General features: G+C 40.8%; 1 protein-coding gene across 4 annotated transcripts in view; it reads left to right on the top strand.

The window, feature by feature from the left end:
- Window positions 1-26,446, top strand: part of CPEB3 (cytoplasmic polyadenylation element binding protein 3) — a 204,398-nt gene that overhangs the window by 147,157 nt on the left and 30,795 nt on the right. For all 4 annotated transcript variants that reach the window (XM_070363675.1, XM_070363676.1, XM_070363673.1 and 1 more), the window contains exons 7-9: window positions 2,291-2,409; window positions 16,276-16,390; window positions 25,565-25,746. In XM_070363675.1, the coding sequence (XP_070219776.1) occupies window positions 2,291-2,409; window positions 16,276-16,390; window positions 25,565-25,746 (416 nt within the window). The remainder of the gene's footprint in view (window positions 1-2,290; window positions 2,410-16,275; window positions 16,391-25,564; window positions 25,747-26,446) is intronic.

Genomic DNA, 26,446 nt, shown 5'->3' on the forward strand with positions numbered 1-26,446 from the left:
CTACTCAGCTGCTATGGGGTGATAGCCTCCCTTTCCTCTGATGCCCAAGTTGAACCCAGTGTGGGATGTGATGCAGAAGATTGTAGGAGGCAGGCAGCAATGTACAGGAAAGGTGCAGCCAGCTCCATGGCCCTGCAGAGGCAAGGAGCTAGCTCAGCTAGTGCACTGAGCTGTCCATCCCTAGGCCTTTTTGATGTGCCTGATGCATTTACTGTGCGCAGACAGGGTCCTCTCCAAAAACAGGATGTTCAGTATGCCTCTCAGGATCTTTATGGAAGATTTGCACCAAGATTTAATTTGGTGAGGCAGGAGATTTGAGAAGACGTGCCGAGACCTCCTCTCTGTGATCTTTGCATTTTTTAACCCACTGACCTTTAATACTGTCCTTGGCAAGTTTAATTAATGTTCTCACATGAAATGAAAACACTGAACTTTTAATAGATTCCCTGGGGCTTGGTAATCATTTAATATTATTTCCAAAAGAGAGAGGGTATGAAGAAATGATGTATTATCCTTTCTGGTTTTTCAGTTAAGTTGTATTGTTCTTGCCTGGCCACCTGCTGAATTCTTTAGCCCATCCAGCCTGGAAGCGAAGCCCAGGAAACAACTCTGGGTCCTGCCATGCCGGCAGTCTCATTCTTGTGGCTCCATACCCATTCCTGTGGGCTTGGTGCTTTCCCTTGCATCCTGTCGTCTGCCTGTTGTGTTGGCCACTCCTGGTGTGCTGCCTCATGGTTGATCTTTCTCCTGTTGTGTTTCCTTGGATGCTCTGTATCGTAGATGAGGAGTTGGAGGAGAAGATAAAGAGCACCCATTATTCATTGTCCACCGCCGCTGTCATCACATGCTGCTCAGGACTCCAGAGAGCTTTGCGTCTAGGCCAGGCGATGAGCCTCTCTGTTGTGTGAGAAGCTTCTGAGTGTGGTTGTTCTTATCCTTCTTCGCCACTTACATCTTTCCGGCCCTCAGAGTGCCAGGGGAGGGCCTTATTTCTGATGATTTCCTTTGAGGTCACTAGCAGGACGGGGAGTAGAGGTGACAGCTGAGAGACTTAGCAAAGCTAAAGGGATTGTAGAGAGGTCAGACAGTTGAACTCAAGCTTAGATTAACTCACGATGGACCTTTGCTTAGCTGCCAGTGAGGCAGCGTGTGCCCAGAGCTCGCCCCTTCAACACCTGTTGTCCTCTTGGACGTCTTTGCTGATTCTCTCAAGTCAGCTTCCTTGCTTGTCTGGGCTCCCACAGTACTTTATATTTCCATTTATCTCCCTCAGCTTTGTAGCAAGTAGTTAGTTGTTTTAAAGTCTGTTTCTTCTACCGTGTAAGTCTCCAGACAGCTAGAACTTAGTCTGTTTCTCTCACTATTCCTCATAATCCGTAGATTGTGTGTCATTTGTAACAGTTGCTCAGTAAATCTTACTGAATGGGACAAAGCTCAGCATGTCCATGGACATCCTGCAGCTCATGTCCGTGTTTGCAGATCATGTACTCAGCTGTGAGGCAGGAGAATATCCTTGAAGAAACAGAGCATCACCATCAGATATGACATATAAAGACAACACTAGCCTATTGTTGAGCTTCTTTTGTTTTTTTTGACAACTTTGGTTGAGATATAATTCTCAGTTCACCCATTTAAAACGTACGGTTCAGTGGTTTCCAGTATGTTAACAGAGTTATGCAGTCACCAGCATAATCAATTTTAGCAGATTTTCATCATTCCCAGAAGAAACACAGTATCTATTCCCTCCACTCCCCCAGCCCTGGATGGTAGACCACTAATCTATTTTTGTCTCTATAGATTTGCCTGTACTGGGCATTCCATAAAATATATAGTATTTTGTGCTTGGCTCCTTTCAGTTAGCATAGTGTCTTCAGCACACATCCAGGTTGAAGCACGTGTCAAGCCTAGAGCTTTATGGAAATTGGAGGCCGGGTGATGCTTGTTTCAAGAGTGGCTGTGGCTCAGGCCAGTGTGAACCTCTTGTTGTTGAGTCACTAAGTTGTGTCCAACCCTCGTTAAAGTTGACCAAACTATATAATGAAAACTCCATAGATGTGACTTGAACTTGCTTCCCTGAGTCATTTTAGAAATCAAGGTAAAATTTATGAGTATCTAATAGAGTGCCTGGCACATGAGGGTCTCAGGGACTATTTCTTCCCTGTGTCCCACTTCAGGTTCTTAGGTTTTAGTAAGAACTTACCAAAGTGAAACAATAGATGAGTTTTTAGTTGGTACTTGGAGTTTAATTTACTAATTCCTCCCCCCACCCTTTTGTTTTTGTCTCCCCAAGGCTATGCCTTTCTGCTGTTCCAGGAAGAGAGCTCGGTACAAGCTTTGATAGACGCCTGCCTAGAGGAAGATGGGAAACTGTACCTGTGTGTGTCAAGCCCCACCATCAAGGATAAACCAGTAAGTAACTTGCAGCCAGCTGTTGCTTTTCCAGAGCATGTATGCAATCAGAATAGCTGGTCACCTTCCCCTTGTCATGAGAATACTGGGAGCTAGGATCCTCTTACCCAGGGTGACCTCGCTATGCTGTAGTGCTGGACTGCTGCTGACGGGGAACTAATAACAAATTTCTCAGTTTTTGGTTTTATACCTTTGAGACTACATGTAAACAAATGTGCCCTTGTCTTTCACTTTACAGTTCTTTTAAGCTAATTCCTATTGAGAAACTCTGAATTGAGGTAAATAATGCCCTTAGTGGTTTTGGCAGCTGGTTTCTGTCATTATTTCAGATCAAGAGCAGGAGTGATTTATTTATTTTTTAAAAATAAAAGATCAAAATCTTCGATGTTTATGTGCCTTTGAATGCAAAGCTTTGTGCTGGGTGGTACCCACAGCTGGCTAAATAGAGCCTTCTGGGCCAGGGGCTTACACTTTAGAGTGGATAGCTTCAAACAGAGAAGGGGAGGGGAAAGATGGAGAACATGGACCCAAAGCCGTAAATAATGCACACTTCTACAGAATTTGTGATTGAGTCTGTGGTTTCTGAGCCAAAGAGTGTGAGTGAATAAGTCACTGGGTGAGAAAGGAAGACTACTTCCTTTCTCCTGACAGAGGGGATATCAGTGGAAAAGAGGCAAGACTGTTCAGGGCAGAATAAAAAACTTGAATAATACAGCAGAAGTAGACTCCAGGAGGTGAGGAGGGATAGGGAGGTCTGGCGTGCTGCAGTCCACTGGGTCGCAAAGAGTCGGTCACGACTTGGTGACTAAACAACAATATAGTGATCCCTGAAGCGGTTGGGAGAGGGGTGAGACTTGTGTGTCAAGGCCTGATGCTCGGAGTGGGAAATAGAGTAAAAACAGTAGCGTGGACTAAGGGGTAAGGCACATGTTTACCACGGGCCCTGCAGCATCCCCTGTAAGGCTTAACCAGAGGTGTGGGCTTGGTTAACAGCAAGGTTTACTCTCAGAAACATGTAGGGGAAGGAGTTGTGGTCGGATGTAAAGCTCCCAGTTTGAGTCTTGATTCTAGCATTTAAATATCTGCTTGACTGCATAAAGTCACCTAATCCTTGCTGTGACTTGGTTTCCTCACTGATAAAATGAGAAGACCAAGAGTTCCTCTCTGGGATGTTGAGAGGCTCAGATAAGAGGAAAAAGTATGTAAAAGCCTCTGATGAGGTTGGGTACTTGCCCAAACAGTGCTGCTAGTCCTACATGGTGCTAGAGGACTGGGGAGAGCGAGATCAGAGCTTATCTACTGACAACATCTTTTGAAAAAAACAGTGACTCTAGAACAGGGTTTATAATTGTTTGCAGAAGAATGATGCCAGGACTGGCCATCTGTAAGTGGGAGAAGGCAGCATGTAAAGCCAAAGAGCGAGTTACTAAGGAAAGGGAACCCTGGGTCATGTCACAATGATTGATGCAGAAGAAGAGGCAAGGATTTTAGCAAGTTTGAAAGTACCTCTGTAATTTTCAATTTCTAGGGCCATTATCCAGTTTCTATAACAGCAGTAAACAACATTGGATAGGGTAGCTATTCAGGTAGCTATACAGAAAAACAGTAGAAAATAGTAGGTTGGGAAAAAGAGTAGGGAGCCTTTGTTAACTTTGGTCTTAATTTAAACAGCATGGAGAGGCTGTGTTGAGGGAGACATGGAGACTGACTGGAATGGGAGTGTGTTTCTTCTGAGATAATAATAAGAAAGCTGCAGTAACTTGTAAACCTATTTGGAGTAATATGAAATTAGACAGACTGAGCGCAATTTGGCAGGGTCAGATGTCAGGGGGAAATGGTCACCCTTCAGAGAGTCTGCCACTGACACATCAGCGGAAGAGGTGTGAGGGTGAGCTCGGCAGTGTTGAGGTGGGGTTGATTGTACACTGTACACGGGGATTTGAGATGTGTTTGTATCTATCAAATGACAGAGAGGTAGAGGTACATACTGAGAGAGTTACACCCATAGGAGGTGAAGAAACTGATGGATTGAGGGGAGGAGCCTGGAGATGAGCAGATGGAGCTTATGTACCGTAGCAGGGCCGTGTCCCTGGCTGTGCAGGAGGAGACGGATCGTGTGCTTGACCAGGGAAAGCTCACACCAGGACTGGACGTCCCTGTGAGAGGGGATGAGCAGAGGTGGTATGGAGGCAGCACTATTACTGTTGAATATTTTCATGCCAAACATGCATATTACCCTTGGTATGAAGGACTTTTGAAATTAAATAGTGTAATTATCTGTTTTGGAAATGTTTATAGGGAAACTAACTTCCATTGTTTGTGTCTCTACGAATTTCTGCCTTATTGCAGTTTCCGTTTTCTGAGCTCAAATGAAGCAGTTTTATTGGAGCTTGGTGAGTTCTGAACGGTGGCCGCTGATCACGTATTTCTTTGACCCAGGCATACTCAGAATTTCCAGCATAAGCAATTTAAATAAAACTTAGCATGGGAAACATGGAAGTCCCCAAATGCCTGTAATTCTAATGAACTGGATCCCATTTTGGGTTCCGGCTCTTTGGCTCCATTTTTGAAACCTTCTCTTTCTTGGCTTTAGCGCCGCATCTTCCACTCCCAGCCTTATTTGGCCACACTTCCCCCCATTTCCACCCCCCTCCCCCTGCCCAGATTTCAGTACATTCCACCTCATCTTGGATGCTCCCACAGAAAGTGAGAGCTGGGTTGAACCTTTGGGAGTAAATGAGGACCTGGGCAATAGCTTGAGGTAAGGTCAGCTTCTAGAGGTCACTCACCAGACCAGAGCTGTGACTCTCTCCTGCTTTTCCTACTTTTTAGCTTGGCCGCCTTTCAGGTTCTTAGTGCCCTCATTCTGTTGTTTAGTTCTCTCCAGTCCTCCCTGAATTTCTCCTTAGAAATATACACCGTGTTCCAGAGTGATCTCACAGATTTTCTATCCTTGCCCTCTCCCTTCTCCACAAATCAGCCTCCCGCTTCCTTTGTGTGGATTAGGTTAATCAAATGGTTTTCCTAATACAGTGCCTGATAAAAAGCTTTCCCCTTACTTACCCTTTCTAAGATTGTGTTTGTTTTTTAACTCAAATGAATCTATAATTAGTGGATTTCAGGTAGTTCTATTTCTGGTCAGTGATTACCTTTCATTAAATGACTCCACTCAGACTACTCTATATTTAGGTCTGATCCTGAAAGATGGCAAAAGAAACTGTATTTATGGCCTGATAATTGACTGCTCAGTCTTTTTTTTTTTTTAATAGTTTTTTTGGAGTATAGTTGATTTACAATGTTGTATTAGTATCAGGAGTATGGCAAAGTGAATCGGTTTACATATACATATATTCACTCTTCTCGGATTCTTTGCCCATGTAGTCCATTACAGAGTATAGAGTAGAGGATCCCTCAGTCTTAAAGAATGAAAGACAAATTGGCAAGAGCAGGAGTAATTGCACAGTCTCTAGATTTGTGTTTGTTCTTCCCCTCCTCTGGCAAGAGCAGTTCCATAGCTCACATGTCCCAGGCATCCCTGAGGACAGCTGTGTCCTTGTCTGTGCTTCCAGTGAAGCAGGCAGACACTGTGACAGTGGTCCCTCTTGTTACGGGGACTCTACTTTTTGAATGTATAAATAGGCTGAACCTCAAGGTTCAAGACAGCCGACTGATAGAAGAAGAAACCTAGGAGGGTCTAACAGATGGAGGGGCTGAAAACAGTAACCCTGAAAAGGAGATGAGGAGGAAGACGTCATGGTTCTTAACTTATGGAGCACTTTGGCCTGAGATATGGGATAGCAAACACCAAAGGAGTGTCAGAGAAGTTTCTTAATTGTTCCTCCTTAAAATTTATAGCACAATCACAATTTATAAATTTCCTAAAACATGACGGATCGACATTGCTATATATTTTTAAAACTGTCTTACCAAACTGATGTGTGCTTATATAAGGTCAGTTCTTCAGGGTATTGTTCAGGCCATCCACTTAAAACTAGAAAGACAAAAATTGAAAAACAAATGGTGGAGAAAGGAAACTGGAAATAGAAACTGGTTTATTTCTTTTAGTTTTAATTCTACCTAATCTATCATTCCAGTGTCTCCTACTCGCATTTATATATCAGAGGAATCTCTAGAATTTTTTAGTCACTTTTTTAAGTTACAAAAACAACCAGGATTATTTTGCCTAGGATTTAACACTTTTCTAGTCTGACTTCAAATTTTTTTCCAACCTTAACTTTTTCTGCTTTCCTCCTGAACCCCATATTCCAATTAACTAAAGTATTTCTGCCCCCATTTCAATTTCTAATTCCTACCCTTATTTTCAGACTCCTCTCAAATGTCATCTCTTTTATGAAGCCTTCTCTGATCACTGCACCATCCTATAGTGAATCATACCTTCTATTATAGCTATCTCCAGCCCACATATAACTTTAAAAAATGCTGTGCCCTCCTTTTTCCCTTCAAACCATATTTGAGTGCCTACTAGGGACAAGGCCTTAGTGTTGGTTACTGTGAATCAGAATACTTTGAATCAGACATAAAAACAAGTGTTCAAAAGCTTAATAGTATAATGAGTAGATTAAAAAAAAATGTGTAAATACACAAATTTATGGAGCCTGGTGCATAAAAGGTTCTCAGATATTTGTCAAATTAATAAAAATAATGACTACGATGAAGATAAAATGTAGATTAATTATTTTGAACAATTCATATGTACCATGAGTGATGAAAGAAAGCTTCTTGGATGAAGTGTCACTTAAATGGGGCTTTAAAGGATGAAGGGAGTTTGGAGATTGACCAGAAGTGTGGAGATGTCGGGGAATAGACATTTTGGAGAAACTTAACAGTACGAACACAGAAATGAGAAATTGTGTGGTATGAATGCAGAACACTTCAGATGGAACACCAATGTATGAAGGGAATAGAGGGAAATTTAATTGGGAAATCTTGATTGATGGCCTCAGTCCTTGGGTTTTGGTATATTTGCTCAAACTGTTTCATTCCCCACCTACTACTTCCTAAGACAATAATTTTATCGTGACTCAATCAAATCTGGTTTTGTGTACTATCTCAACCTTGGAAATCTGCAGCACTCTGATCTTGATTTATTTATTTGTTCCTTGGGTCCTCAGGGTAAATTCCTGATTTGGGCACCTCCCATCATAAGAATTTCTCCAAAGAAAGAATTCCTCCTCTACACTGACAGAAGTACTTCCTATTCATAAGTCCTTTTTTTTTTTTTTTTCCTCCCTGAATCTCTGAATTTGCAAAGGGGTCCAGAGTTTCGTAGTGCTTAAGTCTTTGGAAGTTGTTATTCCTTTCTAGAAAAGCCTAAAAGATGCTGCAGTTCCAGTGTACAAGATAGTAACCAGGGGATGAAATAGCCAACCCCATCCCCTAAAGGACTGTATTCAGTGTTTTCCAAAGTGTGTTCTGAAGAACACTTGTCTCATCACACACTGATCTCTTGAAAGGATCACTGACAGAAGAAGGTTTGCTCTTAATAATAACAGGTATTGCTTACTGGGCACTTTTGTAGATTTTATATCCACTTTCTCCTTTAATTAAAGATTCCATAGCCAAGAACATTTGGGAAACATTGATATATTAAAGTTCTAAGGAGTTTTTCAATAAATAAATGTGTGTAAGATTGTTTAACCCAGCATATTATATACCTCTCTGGGGATTATACTTGTGAAGATTCTGGTGGAATTAGTATTCCGTGAAGCTCGCTCAAAGAGTAGGCTTCGTCCCAGGAAAAACTTAGGTAACTTGAGCTTTTATGTGTACATTCCTCTCAAGAGTTTTAGTGAACAGCATGCCAGGGACAACATCCTTGCCCTAGCACCATGGAGCCGAAAATACACATTTATGTAGACGTTGGACAAAATTGTCTGGCTGCAGAGTACGAGTGCCTGAGGCTATGAACCTAGAAGTTAAAATAGCTGACTGTAGTGCCAGCTTCATTGTTAAATCATTTTCGAGCTTTTCTAACTGCTAGTTCTGTTAGCTTTAAGAAGAGTCCATGGGTCATTTCTTAATGCATTGAGAACAGGCCATATGAGATTGGAAAGGAGAGAGATTAATCGCTCACAAATGAAAATGTATTTTGACTTTTGAAGGAAACTCTTGCGAAGCAGAGCTGGTGGCCAGTGGCTTGGAGGACAGGGAGCCTTGCAGGCACACGACATCATTGCAGCAGAAAGAGAGACTTGGGGTCAGAGAAACCTGTTTCAGTCCTGAGTTGGTTTCACACTGACAGGTTTCTTTGTCTTTAAAGTAGGGATAATTTTATAGCATAACAGTTATGGTGAGTTTCAATGTGACGGTGTGTGTAAAATGCCTAGCACAGTGGGACAGTGTATGCTCAAAAGTGCTAGTTTCTCCTTTCTTTCAAAAGGAAATCATCTGTTATGCTTATACTTTCTAAGTGATGTGTGAACATCAGAAATGGTGACAAGCACTAGGTAATTCTGATCACTGAGTGGGTCCCCTGGTGGCATCAGAAATTTTCACAAATTAGGCCCAAGCCCTGGGGCACCCACTGGTGAGCGGACGTACAATAATTCCATGTCTCTGGAAGGTAGCTTTTGGTGGAGTGAGGAGAGTGATTAGGCAGCTATAGAGGGACAGCTGTTGGACAGGTTCTTACAGCACCACTGTCTGCCCCTTGGGAAAACCTTCATTAATTCACCATTATACTGAAGAGCTCAGAGCACTCACTAAGGCTTGGCTACTGTGCTGAGCAGTCGGGACCCACACAGAGAAGTGGTCTCAGCCTTAGAGGCCCCTGGAGTCCAATGGAGAGAAGTAGCCATGTAACAGTAAGTGGAGTAAGGAGTCAAGGTGCTATGATGGAAGTATTATAGACAGTAGTTGGGCAGGGGAGCCAAACAGCAAAATGATCAGGAGTCCCTGGGGGCTTCCCTGGTGGCTCAGATGGTAAAGAATCTGCCTGCAATGCAGGAGACCCGGGTTCAGTCCCTACGTTGGGAAGATCTCCTGGAGAAGGGCATGGCAACCCAGTCCAGTATTCTTGCCTGGAGAACTCCATGGACAGAGGAGCCTGGAGAGCTGTAGTCCATGGGGGTCTCAAAGAGTCGGACTCAACTGAGTGACTAACACACATGTAGGTGTTCCTGAGGGAGTCTGCAAAACCTGTAGCAGGAAGGTGTTTCCTTGAATCTTATGAATGTTAAGTCCAGATATTAATCATATCATCTAATTGATAATGGCTATATTATATCAAGTATAGAGCAAGAAGGTGTACATTACCATTTTGGGGGCACAGTTTATGCATGCTCTATTTTTGTACTGGGTGCCCTTATGAAACAGTATGCTGCTAAGTCGCTTCAGTCGTGTCCGACTCTGCGCGACCCCATAGATGGCAGCCCACCAGGCTCCCCTGTCCCTGGGATTCTCCAGGCAAGAACACTGGAGTGGGGTGCCATTTCCTTCTCCAATGCATGCAAGTGAAAAGTGAAAGTGAAGTCACTCAGTTGTGTCCGACTCTTGGCTCTACAAAGGGCAATTGAATTGTTCAGCAGTAACTGCAGGTCCCAGTGGAGCCTGTGGTTTCTGTGCATCAGGCTGTGCAGCTTGGCAAAGATGGCAGCAGTTTCCGTCTTGTACCTGCACTATTTCCTGACACTGCTGGTGGGCCTTGGAGCATCGTAGGAGAGTGTAAGAGAATTTCCCGGGATTACTTTTGGGTTCCTGTCTAGGAAGAATCCTGGCTATTTTGCTGAGGTTCTCCAGGGCTGGCAACCTGTTGGTGTCTGAGGAATAATCTTCATTTTCTTTGAGTCCCAGTGGAGTTCTGCCTGGTGGCCCCAGACCTGCCCAGAGTACGGGAGTCATATCAAGGCCAATGACTCTGAGCAGCTATTAAGTCCTTTCTGGCCACTTAACTGTAGAAGATACAGGGAGGGCATTTCCTTTTCCTCTCCATTGGGTGGAGGACAGTATTTGAGAATAATAGGTAGCACCGAAACTCCTCAAAGGTGGCTGAGCTGTTTGTTAGGGCATTATGTGGTAAAAATTAGGTTGAGATAAGATACCAAATACAAAAATACTTTGAAGAGTCTTAACCACAATTATTGCCGTTATGACTCTTTAGTTTTATAGTGGTCATAATAATAAAACAACCCCTTGCACCGTGGATGAGATAAAGATGCCTCACAAACCACAGACTAGCTTATCTGTGATACTATGGGGCACTCCAGTCATTCTGTGAGGTCTGTGATGCTTAAAATAGAACTGCTGACAGCTGGGGTGGGTTTGGGTTCATTACCACTACAGCTGAGCTGTTGCAGCTGTATGACCACAGACCTAGGTTTAGCTGACTCATCCTGGCTGTCAGGAGAGCTGGGATGCTGCTTACTGGGGAGAGCAGTCCTGATGGTTCTGCACTGTTGTTTTTCTGATTCATGTCGATTAAAAGGATTGTAGGATTAGGGAGAGAAAAATGGAGACATTTTCCTGAAGAGCTTGAGTAGGAGTTTGAAGGGTATTGAAAAGAGGAAAAAGGAAATGGGGCCGGGTTGGGGGGATGCTGAAATATAAGCTTTATGGGTAATTTGTGGGAGAGAATAAATGGCCTGAAAGAGGGGTTTGGTCAGGTAATTTCCTAAACTGACCACCAGGTTGCACTGTTGACTCTGAACAGTTTGGTTGCACTTTGGAGCTGCCTTGAGCCCCGCAAATGAAAAGGAAGGCACCACACAGTAGAACCGTTCAAGTGGTAGGTATTTGTAACCTAAGGAGAGGACCAGAGCAGGTATAGGATGAGATTTGCAAAGTGAGCTCAAGATAGCATTATTTATTGGTAGTGTGTGCTTAGTCACACAGTTGTGTCTGACTTTTTGCGACCTCCATGGACCATAGCCCACCAAGGTCATGTCTAAATTCTAAATAGTGGTCTGAACTGAGAGAGTTCCAGAGCTATAGGGAGACTTGGTCATGAACTTGAAGCCCTAAGACTTGTGTTTAAAACTGTTCTTGCTAAAACTGTTCTTATCCTGTTATTAAAGATACTATAGAAATGCATTTTTTGTTTAACTTAGAGGCTTTTGCAAATTTTCAATGACATTTTCTTTTTAGGAAATATTGTTATAGCATCCTATCAAAATAAATGACCTGTATGATATTTCTTAAGTTTTTCCCCCTAGGACTTAGCCTAATCTTATCCCTATTAATGACTCTGTTTTAAATAAAATGAAATTTAAGTTATTAGGTTGGTACAAACATAATTGTGCTTGCGGACTGTGAATTTTAAATCACTATAACTAGGTTTAAGCACATCTTTATTAATCAAAACAGGAACCATTACAGTCAAAACATTTTTGCCAATGAGAAATACATTTGCTTATTCCCATAGAATAAAAATCCATGCTTCGGGATTCAGTGAACTCTTGGAAAGCATTTTCTGCCTCCTGCTGGTTGTACAGGTGTTTTCCCTGCAAAAAGTTGCCAAGTTGTTTGAAGAAAGTGGTAGTTGATTGGGAAGAGGTCAGGTGAATATAGTGGATGAGGCAAAACTTTGTAGCCCAATTCGTTCAACTTCTGAAGTGTTGGCTGTGTGATGTGCATTCAGGCATTGGGCCCTCTGTATTGACCAGTGCTGGCTGCAGGCATTGCACTTTTCAGTCCATCTCGTCAACTGGTGAGCATACTTTTCAGATGTAATAGTTTTGCCAGGATTCAGAAAGCTGTAGTGGATCAGACTGGCAACAAACCACCAAACAGTGACCATGACCTTTTTAGGGTTCAAGTTTGGCTTTGGGGAGTGCTTTGGAGCTTCTTCTCAGGCCAGCCACTGATCTGGTCGTCACCACCTGTCATATAAAATCCACTTTTCATCACACATTACAATTCAATCAAGAAATGGTTCATTGTTGTTGCATAGAATAGAAGAAGATGACACTTCAAAAACGACAATTTTTTTGATTTCCAGTCAGCTCATGAGGTACCCACTAATAGAGCCTTTTCACTTTTCTAATTTGCTTCAAATACTGAATGACCATAAAACGGTCAACTTTAAGTTTTTCGGCAACTTCTCATATAATTGTAAGAGGATCAGCTTTGATGATTGCTCTCAGTTGGTCATTGTTAACTTCCGATGGCCAGCCACTATGCTCCTCATCTTTAAGGCTCTCATCTCCTTTGCAAAATTTCTTGAATCACCACTACACTGTATGTTCGTTAGCAGTTCCTGAGACAAATGCATTGTTCATTTTGCAAGTTGTCTCCACTGCTTTATGACCCATTTTGAACTCAGTACTAACTGTTGCTGTTACGTATTAAGTTGTTTTAGATTTCTTGAAAGCTGTTGAAGTCACTTTATGGTATAAATTCATATATTTATGCTATCAATCTTTATGTTTGGTTTTTGCCTTTATCCTTAAAAAATTTTGCCTTTGGAGATAAATAGTTATACAAAGCCAATTATTAAATCAGAAGATAAAAATTTAGAAGACTAATAATTCAGCTAGAAGGTTTATGGTCCTTACCAGAACTTCCATCAGAATACATGCTTAAAAAAGAAACTGAAACTAAGGGAAAACCATTTTTGTATTAATATTTTCTCTCATAAGTGCTTATGGAACAAAATATTCCTTTGTGAATTGTGTGGTAACTAAACCTTTCTAACCAGAGATCACAGGCTGGAGCCCACAGAAATGATCTGGCCTGCAGTTAATTTTGTCTAGCCTGTACAAGTGACTTTCACATTTGAATGAATTCCAAACATTGAGAAATCTTGGAGTTTCACATAAAAATCTGAATGTCTAGCTATTTTTGAGAAATGGGAAATCTGACAATACATTCGCAAATGATAAATACTAGCTGAGAGAAGTGTCTGCTTCCTTTAAAAGGAGTGGTTTAACACTGCTATATTTAAAATAGATAACCAACAAGGGCCTACTATATATATAGCACAGGGAACTCAGCTCAATATTCTATAACAACCTAAATGGGAAGAGAATTTGAAAAAGAATAGATACCCGCATATATGTATAACTGAATCACTTTGCTGTACACCTGAAACTAATACAACATTGTTCATCAACTCTAATATAAAACAAAATAAAAGGACTGATTTACTCTATAGCGTCACTGCCTGCCTACTAACTGTTGTCCTGGTAACCTGACATGTTTGTGCTACCTGTCTGGCCCTACAGAGGTTCTGTGTTGTGTAACCCTGTGAGGTTGTGGCGTGGCCAAATGGCTCGTGGGTGCTGTCTGCCAGATAGCCTCTTCCTGGAGTCACCTTTGTAACCAAATGTGATCAGGTTTCTTCAGGAAGTGGTATTGGAACCGTGTCAGTTTCATTTAAAGTAATCTTCACCATTCTGGTGACAGCCTTATCTTTTCCTTAGGTTGTTAAGGCTTTTACTGCCCAGCGTATATAGCCTGTTTGACAACATAGTAGAAGAATTGTTATACAAAGACATACACACACACACACACAGAGTAATCACTGTGGATGTAAAAGTTGTTTTGGCAGCGGAAATTTGTGTTGAATTAAGATAGAGGTCTAATTTCAACATTTCTCAAAAACAATTATTAAAGAAATAAAGATAGTAAAAAGTTATTTTATTTATACTGTATTCCTTTCTACAAAATATTTGAGTCAGCTTACAAAGTATGGGACTAAAAGAGTAGAGAAACCTATGTGTTTGTGTGTTTGTGTGTGTGTATGTGTGTCTTGGGACCAGAGAATGTATTCAAAGAGTAAGTCAGAAAGATAGAACGTGAATATTAGACCCTGAGGTCTGAGAATAAACCTTAGAAGATGGAGAACATTCCTGAGTAAGAATGGTCTTATATTTCAGAAAGAAACTAAAGTGTGAATGAAACTTCGCAGTGCAAACAGTACCACAGTATTTCTTGCTTAGCACGTAGAGTGTGCTGATGTTGGCCTGTGTTGACATTTCTCTGAATTTGCAGTGGCGTGAGCTTTGAGGAGCTGTTTTGTGATGGCAGCTGGGAAATGTGGGTTTTGTGAATACAGTTAATCATTACTGTCTCCCTAGTCTTCTTCCTGTATTTTTCCCAAGAATAGGGTAAGGGAATGGGTTGTGTGTGATGTAATGAAGGGGTGGGGAGGGTGTTAGAGGGAAGAAGAGGCAGCAGTCAAGCCTCTCAGCAGGTGGATTTGAGATCTTCTGCAGAATTCTTTGAAGCAGCAGCAACCTCCAGCTATTGTGTGAGGCGTCATTTTCTGTACTTCTGATTAAATGAAACCAGAACACTATGGATATTACACATGAATTGTTTTTATTTGTGAGCCATATGATTGAACTTAATTATCATAAAGTAAATAGAATTACCAGATCCTGAAGCTACCTTAACTACTTTATTAGGGATGAGACTAGAAGAAAAAAGGGCTCCGTACAGAAAAAGATTTGCCCTGTCTTTTGTGTGTTGACATTAGAATCCTTTTTCTTGGTGTCAGGAGACTGTGTTTTTAGTTAAACATTAATAATGAGCCCTCATGAAGGCATTTGAAAGTTACGTTTTATTGTATTGGTGAATCTGTCTTTGTGGTAACTATCAAGGGATTGATAATTTAGACAAACAGACCAAATTTTACAAGGAAAGAACTAGATTTTCTTTTCCCCCCATGTGGAGATTTTATGGCTTCCAGTAACTGGTGAAGGCAACTGTGTCATAAAAGCTCCAAAAGTTGTGTGTGGGGTACATTTTGTAACAGTCGTAACGAATGTGTAGCCTGTTTCTAATGAGCAGTGCCAGTCTTGGAGTTGATTCAAGGTGTTTTGAAAGTGTCATTGGCAGATTTATCTTTGAAATAGAAGAACTACTGAATATATAAGGCAAGCCACATAAAAAATTGTCATATATATTTCCTTGCATTAAAGTGTTGATGGTTGAGCAATGGGAAAAGTGAAACATTGTGTTGATACTAAGGAAGTTAAAATTCAGCTGTTTTGTTTCCTATCCTAATCAATGAGGCGAAAGGAGAGGCATGTTCCTTAGAAACCAGTGCTTGTTTCTTCGCTTTGACAACGGGCCTGCTGGAGCGTGTGGCCAGGTGGTTTTCAGGCCTTGCTGAAACTGGCCTTTCTGTATAAGAGGGTTTTTTGGTGGTGGTTTTGTTTTAAGCTATTCTCTGATAGTTCAGTTATGAATTGAAAAGAATATGTTTTAAGCTTATGATTCTGGTGAAGTATTTTATACGATAAGGATAACATAGTATAAACTATGGCAGGGAGTCAGAGTCCCAGTGAAGAGATATTACCAAATAGAAAGAAATATGTCATAGAGATTTCTTTTCTTACTCTTCGAAAATTTACTTGAATTTCTAGACTTACTTTTATTTTACTGGACTTATTTAGGAAAATCAGATCAATCAAAAGTAGATAACTCTGTGACCTTCAGTATTTGATATTGCTGGTAATTGTGTGCTAACTTGATAAGTGTTAAACTGTGTTAAATCATATTGCTGAAAGATAAATGTTTTCATTTTAGGGGGTGATAATTTAAAAGCCAGACATATAGATAATTTTTAGAAAATATTCTAAAAGTTCCTGTTCCCTCTTTAGGTGAGCTCTTAAAAAGCTAAGTGCTATAATGTGACAGGTTATGAACAGTTTAACGTGTTAAAATGGATCTTATTCAAAACCCAGACTCTTATCTATAAAAGACTACCCTTTTTTAAAACCACAGGTGGTTTCTGAAGGTTTCACAGCATATGTCTAGAGATTACATTAACTAATAACTGGATTTTGTTTGGGTTGTGTATGTTGTACAATGCACAAATCAGTGGGTTTATCTTTAGTCACCTTATTCTCATTTGGGGTTAATGGAAATGAAGTAAGGACCAAGTAAACGACTTTTTTTCAGGTGCAAATTCGACCATGGAACCTAAGTGACAGTGACTTTGTAATGGATGGTTCACAGCCTTTGGACCCCAGAAAAACTATCTTTGTTGGGGGAGTTCCACGACCCCTTCGAGCTGGTGAGTGGAAATAGTAACACCACAACAACAAAACCAACAACAGCAATCCCCAATGTGTTTAGTCTTCAGTGTTTTCTAGGCTTCTGGTCAGCTATACACAATCTCCAAAAAGAAGGCCGTCATATCAGTTCCACTGAGCTGACCCTTAAATGTTTTCTGCCAAGATGTTGTATTTTCTTATGCCGCAAGAGTGAATTTCATTAAACTGTTATTTCAGAGGGTTGGGTTCTAATTAGTGATTCCCTGTTCAACCAATTATTTAAAAACTAATAACAGTGCATTTGGCAGTGTGCATTGTGAGCCAGTTAGTATTGTTAAGTATAACAGAAAAAGAACCCCGTCAGAAATCTGTCCAGTGCAGCTGTGTGCACTTAATGACAGGGCGAACCCCTGCGAGAAACTGTGTCACTGAAGATCAGACTGAACTCTTCCCAAGCAAAACGGATTCCTGGTTTTCTCTTACATACTTTGAAAAGTGAGTTATGTATTTGAGCATCTTTAATTTGACTTCATGAAAGCGCCCCTATTTTTTGTTTTTTAAGTTCCTTTCCAATGATTAAATAACTGTGCCTGCTGGAATTGGGCAGTGTCTTAATTGACTGGGGCACCAAAGACAAATCTAATCACTTGTTAGATCAGTATGATTGCCTGTGGAATATAGTAAAATTATTTGTGAGAACAAAGTTTATAAAGTGCTTTAAAATAGCTGAGTTTATTTTTTTAAACTAAGATGAAAAAATAAGCTAGCCATTGCCACTGTAGTAGCAAAGGGCAGGGTTATCTCCTGTTAGTGTAAACAAGTGGACTCAAGTATTTGCTTAAAAAGTAAAAGAGAAAGCAGAGATCATTAAAGCAAGCTGAGAAACAGCTCTGTGACTTTCATGACTTCTTAATTCTGAATGTTCCTCAACTTTCCTAATGCATTTATTCAAATCTCAACTCCAAGCTACTGCTAAAAGTTTAGGTCTCTATAAAGATGTATTCATAATTCCATTTTGAAAGACCTTAAAACAAATTAATTATGACTGGAGTTTATAATTTTATGGTATTTCAGAAAGTCAGGTGTCTTGGGTCTTTTTCTCATCCTAGTGGCAAACTTGCCCAAAGAAAGAAAGCAGAGCAGCAGAGATGCTTCCCCCTTCATCTGCCATCAGAGAATAAAGTCTAAGCAGGGCCAACTCAAACGTGAACAGCATTATGAGATGAGGGCCAATGCAACCCTTTGTTTCTAAAGAGCTTGTGCTTTAAAAAAAAAAAAAAAAAAAAGTGTGAGTAGGGGCGCTGTGTAATATTCCTGGCTTTTTCTAACTGGTGATATGTTTAGGAGTGGAGAGGGAGAAAAATCCCCTTTCATAGTCTTTAAACTGCAAATATATTCTTTAAAAAAAAGGATATTCCTTGCTAGTATTCTCGCTGTTCTTTTTTGCAACTAAAGACAAACGCAAAGTGTTAATATCTTAGCTCTTTCCCTTTTTTCTTAGATGGGAATCTGCAAAAAAAAGTTTTCTGAAAGAAAAATTCCTGCAGTTGTAAAAACAACAAAACTGACTTTAATCTCATGTCTGTTTTAAGTCACAGACACAATAGTTTATAACTAAATTGCCTTTTTAAACATTGTTCATCCTTTATTCTTTCTGTTTAAATTATTTGAAAGGGTAGATATGGACCTCTATTTGTGATAATCTGTTTTTCACTGTTGTGTGATCACACTAATAGCACAAGACAGGAAACCCAAGATGCTGAATTGTATTTTTCTTTTTAACATTCTGTGTCTGTAAAATGATACATGTTCTCGGGTTAAACAGGAATTATATTTAGTTATCTAGTCAGAAACTGGACTTTGTGTTCCCTGCCTAGATAATGCATGTTTTATAAATTTCAAAGTTCGTTTTTTTTTAAGTAAACTAATTTGTTTTGGTTTAAAATTTTGTTTTTGCCATTGTTGGTTATTAATCTGTAGTCACTTAGTCTAATGAAGGTTCCCCCATGCCAGCACCTCCTATAAATGTAGCTAGTTTCTAGAAGGCTAAACAATCTACTTTAGCATCCTGGAATTTTACTCTATCCAAGACTTCCAGATTGGAGGCCAAGTAGTCTGGATGAAAAGAGTTAACATCTTTAGCTTTTATCCCTGTGCATAGAATTGAATTTCTTTGGAATACACTGAGCTTTGTGGACTGGTGTGTGTCTTGGAATAGAAGACTGTTTTTAAAAGAAATCAGTTTGACTTTGCTAGACAATTGTAAATTGAATACAGTGCAGTTCACTTGAACAGTAAACATGTATTGAGCACGCAGTGTGTTACTGGCACTGAGAAAGTGCACGTCATGCCACTCTTGCTGAACAGGTCATTGCCTGTCAAGTCAAAGGTTTCAGAATGGACTAATAGAGCACCAACCCAATTAATTGAATACTAAATTATTTTCCTTAGCATAATATTCTCAATTTTTGGTTTTTAAATATTTCAGGGCATTTTTTCCCCAGGAGTATTGTGGTTTGAATTCTGGAAGGTCTTAGAACTATTCTAGGCACTATATAGAAGATGATCTTAAACTAGGTGTTAGTGCTGGTGCTCAACAAGTGAGGTTTTGTGTGTCCAGATTGATTTTCACCTTATCCTGGGCCAGAAATGGTCCTTTAGCACATTACAGTATTATCCTTTTGGATCTCATAAGGTTTTTTGTCTTTGATATTTTCCCATTGTAAGACAAGGACCATTATCACTAATAAATGATAATATAGTCCTTTATCACTAAGTAGAAATGCACAAACACTTCTGAAGATACAAGGCAACCTGTTTTAAGTGGATTGTCTTGACTGAGTTTAGGTTGTTCCTTCTGATCTTTTGACAAGCATGACTTTTAAAAATTCAGGTTGGAAAAAAAGTCAGGGGCCTAGAAAAATTAGCCTGAAAGTGGGAAAATATATCAATGGAAAATCTCGATGAGTTTACCCAAAGTTGGATTGCCTGATTGTTGCCTTTTCTAGGTCAAGTAATTTCTACTGTCTCTTGTCTCTCCCTTCCATCACTCCTGTCAGTGACAGTGGCAGGCCAAGGATGGTTTGCCTGAAGTCTCCTGCTGATTCTAGATCTTGTTTTCCTTCCATTTCCTATCTCTCTCCACCTCCACACTAGGAAAGGCTGTGGGTAGATTCGCCATGCCACCGTGTGGCTAAAGTGTACATATTCTTCAGAGAGTCAGTACGAGGAAAGAGGTGGTCCATCTCTCTTGTCTGTTTCTCCTCCTGCTACCACCTGGACATGCAAGAGCATATTGCCACTCTTCATTCACATGTTGTAAGCAACATGTCTCAGTGCAGAAATCTCCCTGTTGCATATCCCTATGGCATGAGAACCTTTCCTGACAGCATGTCTTTGCTCTGATAGCAAGTAAGTGCCAGGCTTGGGAGTTTTGAGGAGAGACCACCAGGGGAGAGTGGAAAAGGAAGGATCTGGTCCCTGTACTCTCCCCTGGTTTGTAACCATAAGTATCTTCTGACTCGAGCTTCTGGGCCTAGACATCTCATTTGGGGGCTGCCTCAGTAATCCAGCTTTGGGAGCCACGCATTTCCAACTTTGATCAGGCTTTAAAAACCCTCGGTCTTCCTTTCTAGTTAGAGGCTGTTCCTCCACTTTATGACTTCCTCCTGACAGTTTATCTGACCAGGTCCTGCAGAAAAGATCAGTCTTGAGTTCCTGGAGCCTGCCAATTGCCTGTCATCTTTGGATCTCTCACCTTCTTAACTATTGTTCTGATGAGTCTCTCTTGTCTTTTTCTCCCTAATATTCTGCTATGGATCCTGATATTTTCTTCTCATTCTGCCTTGCCTCCCCCTACCCCAACTGTTGTGAGGATGGCTTTTCTATGGAAATTCTAGAGGAAAACATTTTTTTGAGGTAAATATTCACTAATGTATGGCATACATCTGGAGAACATGATGAATTTTTCTAAGAGCATTTATTCCACACATTCTGTGCAAACATTCTGGTAGGGCACACATATTAGGAATCACATCCTGATTTGTGATTTAGGAAGGAGGAGTATTATAACCATATCCTCTTTGTTCAGTGAAGTGGTAGCAGACAGAAATCATCTTATGTCAAATTGGTCAGCACTCGAAGCTTTTTCTTTCACCCAGTCCCAAGTTCAGAATGAGTTGTCTCAGATAAACTCCAGAATTGGCATACTGACTTAATTCACTGCACTGCCCTTAAGATTAAGGATTTTCTAATGTTGATTGGTGTTTGTGAGCTCCCTCCTTTAGGAAAGCACACCCTCACCCGCAGCTGATGTCAAAGGTTGCCATATCAGTGGCAGTTTGAATAACATTAACTTAAAGCTTAAGTAAGACTGGGATGAACTGGTGTTTATGGAGCAGAAACCAGGCCAAGTTAATGTTAAGCAAAGATTTGTGAGTTAAGCAAATGTTAAAGAAAAACAACCCCTGGACAAAACAAAACATTTGAACGCTGCTCTGTGCCCAACAGTATGCCCAGAGTTCTCATATATGTTTAATCCTCATGAAAACCTTGTGAGGTTGTAAGTGGTAGACTTTTCATCATAGAGATAAGGAAACAGAGTTCAAAGGGGGTGATTAGTCAAGACCACAACAATTAAAAAAGCTAAGGCTCAAACTCAGATCTCCAGACTTCAAGTCTGGGACTCTCTACACAGAAGGAAGCTGCTTTATCAGGCTGAGATATGAGATTCTGCCTCCATAACAGTAATAACAGTCAGCCTGGTACCAGCTCGATTTAATCAACTTAAATACTCTTATTGCTAAGACTTAGTTGGTTGTTCATACCATTTATTTGAAAATATTCATAACTTCCCAATATCTCATACAGAGTGGAAGCTTATGAGCATTTCCTCTACTGAAGATACGTGAACGGCTTTTGTGATCCAACTCGGCAATTGTAAACTCAGAAAGTTCACCTTCGAGTTGAATTTTCCTTTCTTTCAGAAGTGCAAGCCTCTTTGTCACCCTGAGGTGCCATATGCCTCTTTCCTGTCTGCTTTGTTATTTCCAAAGAGGAGAAATGGAACTTCTGGATTCATGATTTAAAATCTGAAAAGATGAATGTGTTAGTATTTCCCTCAGGAACCCTCATTCCTGCTCTGTCCCATTTTGCTCTCATAGTATCTTGGACTTCTACATTGCCTTAGGCTAACTTTGAAATCTAATTAAACCTTAGGAACAGGACCCTGGGGTCAGGCAGGATGGGAGAGTCATCATGATTTTCTTTCTGTTGAGCTGATCCCTTTCAGATCTTTATGAAGAATTGGGAGCAAAACAAGTTGGGGTTCAGATTCACCTCCAGGGCATGGTCACCACAACCCAGAGGAATTCACAGACATACTATACGCTACATACAACTGCAGTATTTTTGTTTCCCTCTCTAGTCTGGGACACAAGAGCCAGTGTGTAGGTTAGACTTATAGTAGTATACTGTTCTCATGGAACAGTTGTTTATGAGCTGACTTGAGTTATCATAAGAGCATAGAACATCTTAACCAAAGTACAGAATGCCCTTGGATATGGCTACCAGAACTCGTAATTTCCCACCCCTGTGATGACCAGACAGACCCTGTTAACACTGGATGGGAAAGAAAAAAGAGAAGTGGTTTAGAGATATCTGACTTCCTCACAGACTCTGTCTATGCCTGCTGTCACCTCTATCTGTCTGAATTTCAACCTCTGGGACCCTCATCTTCCTCACGTTAAATGTTAAGAACGTGCTCCTGGGAGATAACGCTGTCCTTGTCATCTACAGAGGATGGTTTCACATGAGGATTCACTGTCGTACATTTAGTAGGTGGTTTGACTACATTTTCCAGATAAGACATATCCTTGATCAAAGACTCACATTTCAAGAGCAGGATGGAGTTCATAATGTACAGGTAGATCCGTGAAGGTTTTAGTTGACTTTTACCAGATCCTTACTGCTTTTCTTCTGTTTTTCTCTCTTCCTCCCGAGTAGTTAAAATGGTAGCCCTCTTGCTGGCTCAGCTTCCTCCTCATTCAAAGGAAGGGAATTTATATGGAACTTTCCTACATTAACTGATAATGCTCACTGTAAGGAAATCTTTAAAACCTAGCCTCTCCGAGTAGTTGTATATTATGACATCTGTAGGTGAATTTGTATCTTCCATATAAAAAGTATTTTCAGATTAGAATTTTGTAGGACTTTAGGAAAGCTTGCTTTGTGTTCGTTAGTTACCTATGTAGTAGATGAATTAAATTACTCTTTTTTTTTAATGTTTTTTACCAACTGGTTACTTTTCTCAGTAATTAGAAATGCTGTTTAGTACTTCAGTGACATCCCTCTGTCCTTTGAGCCCAGCATTAGTTTAGGCAGCAGGAAGTACACTTTTAATGAGGACTTGCTGACTGAGTAAGGACCAAGTACAAACAGCAGTTGTTGAGTTATTATTTACTTTTCTTCAAGGATCACCAGATTATTGAGGTTTTTGTAGCTAAAATATAGGTTAAGGTAGAGAAATGAGTAGTCTTCATATTCTTCCCCCCAAAAAACTTTCTGTAGTCACCTTGGATTCTTTCTTCTAGCTTCTCAATAAATTGTCCTTCACTTGAGTAAGACTTCGTTGGCTCAAATGCCTGCAGGCTCTTGGGTGGCCAAGAAAATGACTGCACATAAGCTTCTAAGTGGAAATTATTAATTTATATAATTTTCATAAAAGCATAAGTGAATGAAGGTTTCTTTTTCCTGTCAGAACTGCTTAACTGCCAGTAGCATCAGCCATGACTGAATCTTTGGGCCGAGAAGATGATTTTCCAACAGGCAGATTCACAAAGTGCTTGTGGAAGGTGCTGTCTCTGGCATCTGCGGATCCCTAAATTTCCTTTGGAGACCAAGATGCCGTAGAACCTCTGGTTACAGTAGTTCTTGTCTTCAGCTGGAGGTTCAAGCTCTCTTTCTAAATTAGACACTTTCTTGAGTCCTTCCTAAGGGTAGGAGACAAGCTCATTCAGTCCTTTGCCAACATTCGTCTCCTGGCCATTCACCAGGCTGAGGGAATGTTCACTGTCTTATTCTATTCCAGAAGAAGCCATGTCTTTGGGAAATTAGTGTTTAATTTCCAGGCCCCAAGGTTACCTATTTTACTAAGCCAACTTGACTAATAAAGGAAATTCATTAACGACTAAGGTGAATAAATTCAGCTTTCGATTTCTTCTTCTCTGTGACTGGAATAACATTAGCTATGTGAGGAAGTCCTTAAGCTATCATAAGTTGTTGAGACAAAGTAAGGACCCACTAGATTCTGATATTCAGGGTACATATGTGATTCTTGGGCTTCCCAGATGGCTCAGTGGTAAAAAAAAAAGTATCTGCCTACCAAGCCGGAGACTCGGGTTCAATCCCTGGGTTGGGAAGATCCCCTGGAAAAGGAAATAGCAACCTACTCCAGTATTCTTTATTCTTGCCTGGGAAATCCCATGGAAAGAGGAGGCTGGTGGGCTGCAGTCTATGGGGTCACCAAAGAGTCAGACACGACTTAACAACTAAACAGGGACATGATTCTTACGGCACTGTTTGAATGAATGTGATTTCTGGATCCTGCCCCAAGACCGAAGTCAGGGTCCACTTGGGCTCTAACCAGCAATGTTTCTTTGACTGATATGATTCAGTAATTCTGATCATAATGGGATCATTGGGGTAGCTTTCTGCTCTTCTGTCTTTAAAAGCACTTACTCTCTGGCTTAATTACTGCTAGCTTATTTACTCATCTTCTGAAAATTACCTGTTGGTTGTTAAGTCATTCTTCCTATTAGAAACAGAAGCTTAGAAATCCACTACCAGTATTAAGCAGTCCGGTTTGAAGAAGTCAGATAGAAAGACAGCCTTTCTTTCATAGCAACATAACTTTGTTGCTGCCTCAGGAGCTGCCCATTATAGAAACCAGTAGTACATGGCTTTCCTTCTGTTCATAGAAATCTGGTGGCGTTCTTGCATCATTAAGCCCTTCAGCCCTTGAACCTGCTGCAGAGCTCTCCGGCCACTCCAGCCTGTGCAGCTCTCCTTCTCCCCAGATACTGATTCCTGTGTAGCTCAGCTGTCTGGGGGCCTTTGCACACTGGCTGTGGCCCAGGTCTTCATCTGTCTTCCCTGTCCGCTCCTTTCCAAATACCATGTGTAGGTATTTGAGGAAGTGGGTTCTTGGGTCATTCCCTAGGAGTAGGGCTAAGTCTTTTGGACTTAAAACCATGTGAGTGGCCTGAAAGGAGTGGTCATACCTGGAGGAGGTGCCATCCAGTATCAAGTAAACAGTTAACTTCAGGCAGTTTGGATCCAGGTAAGTAACTGCTGTATGTCTCTCCGTGGTACCTTTTGATGAGGACAGTTGTAGAATATCAGACCTTTGGAATGTCCAATTTCCAAGTGCCTTCTGTCCAGGTGTTTTGCAGATATACCAAAGAGCTCTAGTGAAGAGTGCAGACCAGACCTCTGGATTTATAGCAGGGTACAGGATGGGTGTGCTTTTACTGCCTTTGTAGCAGCTTAGTGTTTCCTGGTAATTATAAGCACTCAATAAATGTTTATTGCTGCTATTATCATTTTTAGCATTGTTATTTAGAATTTAGTGTGAGAAGTTAGTGTGGAGATTCCTCAGTTGAAATAAACTCAAAATCTTTTATTTTTAAAAAAATTGTGGAGAGTTATTTCTCGGCTATAAACATATTGCCTCTAGAATTAATTATTTCTATAGCTTAATCTTAATTTAGTAGTGTGACTTTAGTAATTACTTTCAGCCCTGGGGGTCAGTAAGTAGACTGTTTCTCATTAACTTGTTAGGGCACCTGAAATGTTTTGCCTGCCCAGGGTCCACTCTAGTGGACTAAGCAGTTAGAAATTAGAAAGGAGGGTTGCTGATAGATCATTTCTTTTATACTGTTGCTGAAGTTCTCATTATGTAAATTTGTGTGTGTGTGTAAATTCTTTCTTTCTTTCTTTTTTCATTTTGTTTTCAAATATCCTATGAGGAGCTCCCCTTCTTGAGTTCTAAGACTGGTGTGGACACTCTTCATGATACTTAACATGGGTTTTCTATTTCTTAGTTACACTGCATGATTCTTCCATATAGTCCTTCCTTCTCCTGGACAAGAGACCCTTCTAAACATTTATACCAAATGGTGTTTATTTTCTTGCAGTTGAACTGGCAATGATCATGGACCGTTTATATGGTGGTGTCTGCTATGCTGGCATTGATACAGACCCCGAGCTGAAGTACCCCAAAGGTGCCGGCCGTGTGGCATTCTCCAATCAGCAGAGTTACATCGCAGCCATCAGCGCTCGCTTTGTGCAGCTCCAACACAATGACATTGACAAACGGGTAAGCAACTGCTTGGGGTATCATTGCTATGGGAAAGAAATGAAAGCTATTCCATGGGCCCCTGGGGAGAAAATCACCTTATGTGGCATTAGTCCATGAGTCCATCTAGGCTGCCTGAAAAAGAGAGTACCCTTGGTATTTAAGGCGTTAATGAACTTTCTGTTTCCTCCATCCCTGGGGCGATGTCACACTTATGAAAGTAATGCTGCACAATTTAGTGAAGCAAACCAGTGCTCTTTAAAAGATGGTGCCAGGACTTCCCTGCTGGCCCAGTGGCTAAGGCACTCCAGTGCAGGGGCCCTAGGTTCCACCCCTGGTCAGGGAACTAGATCCCACATGCCGCAACTGAAGATCCCGTGTGCTGCAAGGAAGTCCTGGCGCAGCCAAATAAATAAATATTTTGGGAAAAAAAGATGATGCCAACAGCACAGTAACAATGATTGAGAGCCTGTTTGACCCATGTGGTCCTCTTAAAGAACTCGAACTAACATTTAATGTTAACATTCAGGAGTATACATAAAATTTTGAAGTTCCCATTTCTCTTAAACTTGCAAGATCGTATGTGATAGCAATTGCTGGAGCTATTGATAGCAGTAGCTGCTTGCTGTCCCCTCTAGTCCCCTCTACAACTCTCTGTCTTTCTCCTGCTCATAGCAAATAGACATATCCATTATCTGTCTCCTTGCTCATTGACGTTGCC

The sequence above is a fragment of the Bos mutus genome, chromosome 26 (assembly GCF_027580195.1).
Source record: "Bos mutus isolate GX-2022 chromosome 26, NWIPB_WYAK_1.1, whole genome shotgun sequence".
Classification (NCBI taxonomy): Eukaryota; Metazoa; Chordata; class Mammalia; order Artiodactyla; family Bovidae; genus Bos; species Bos mutus.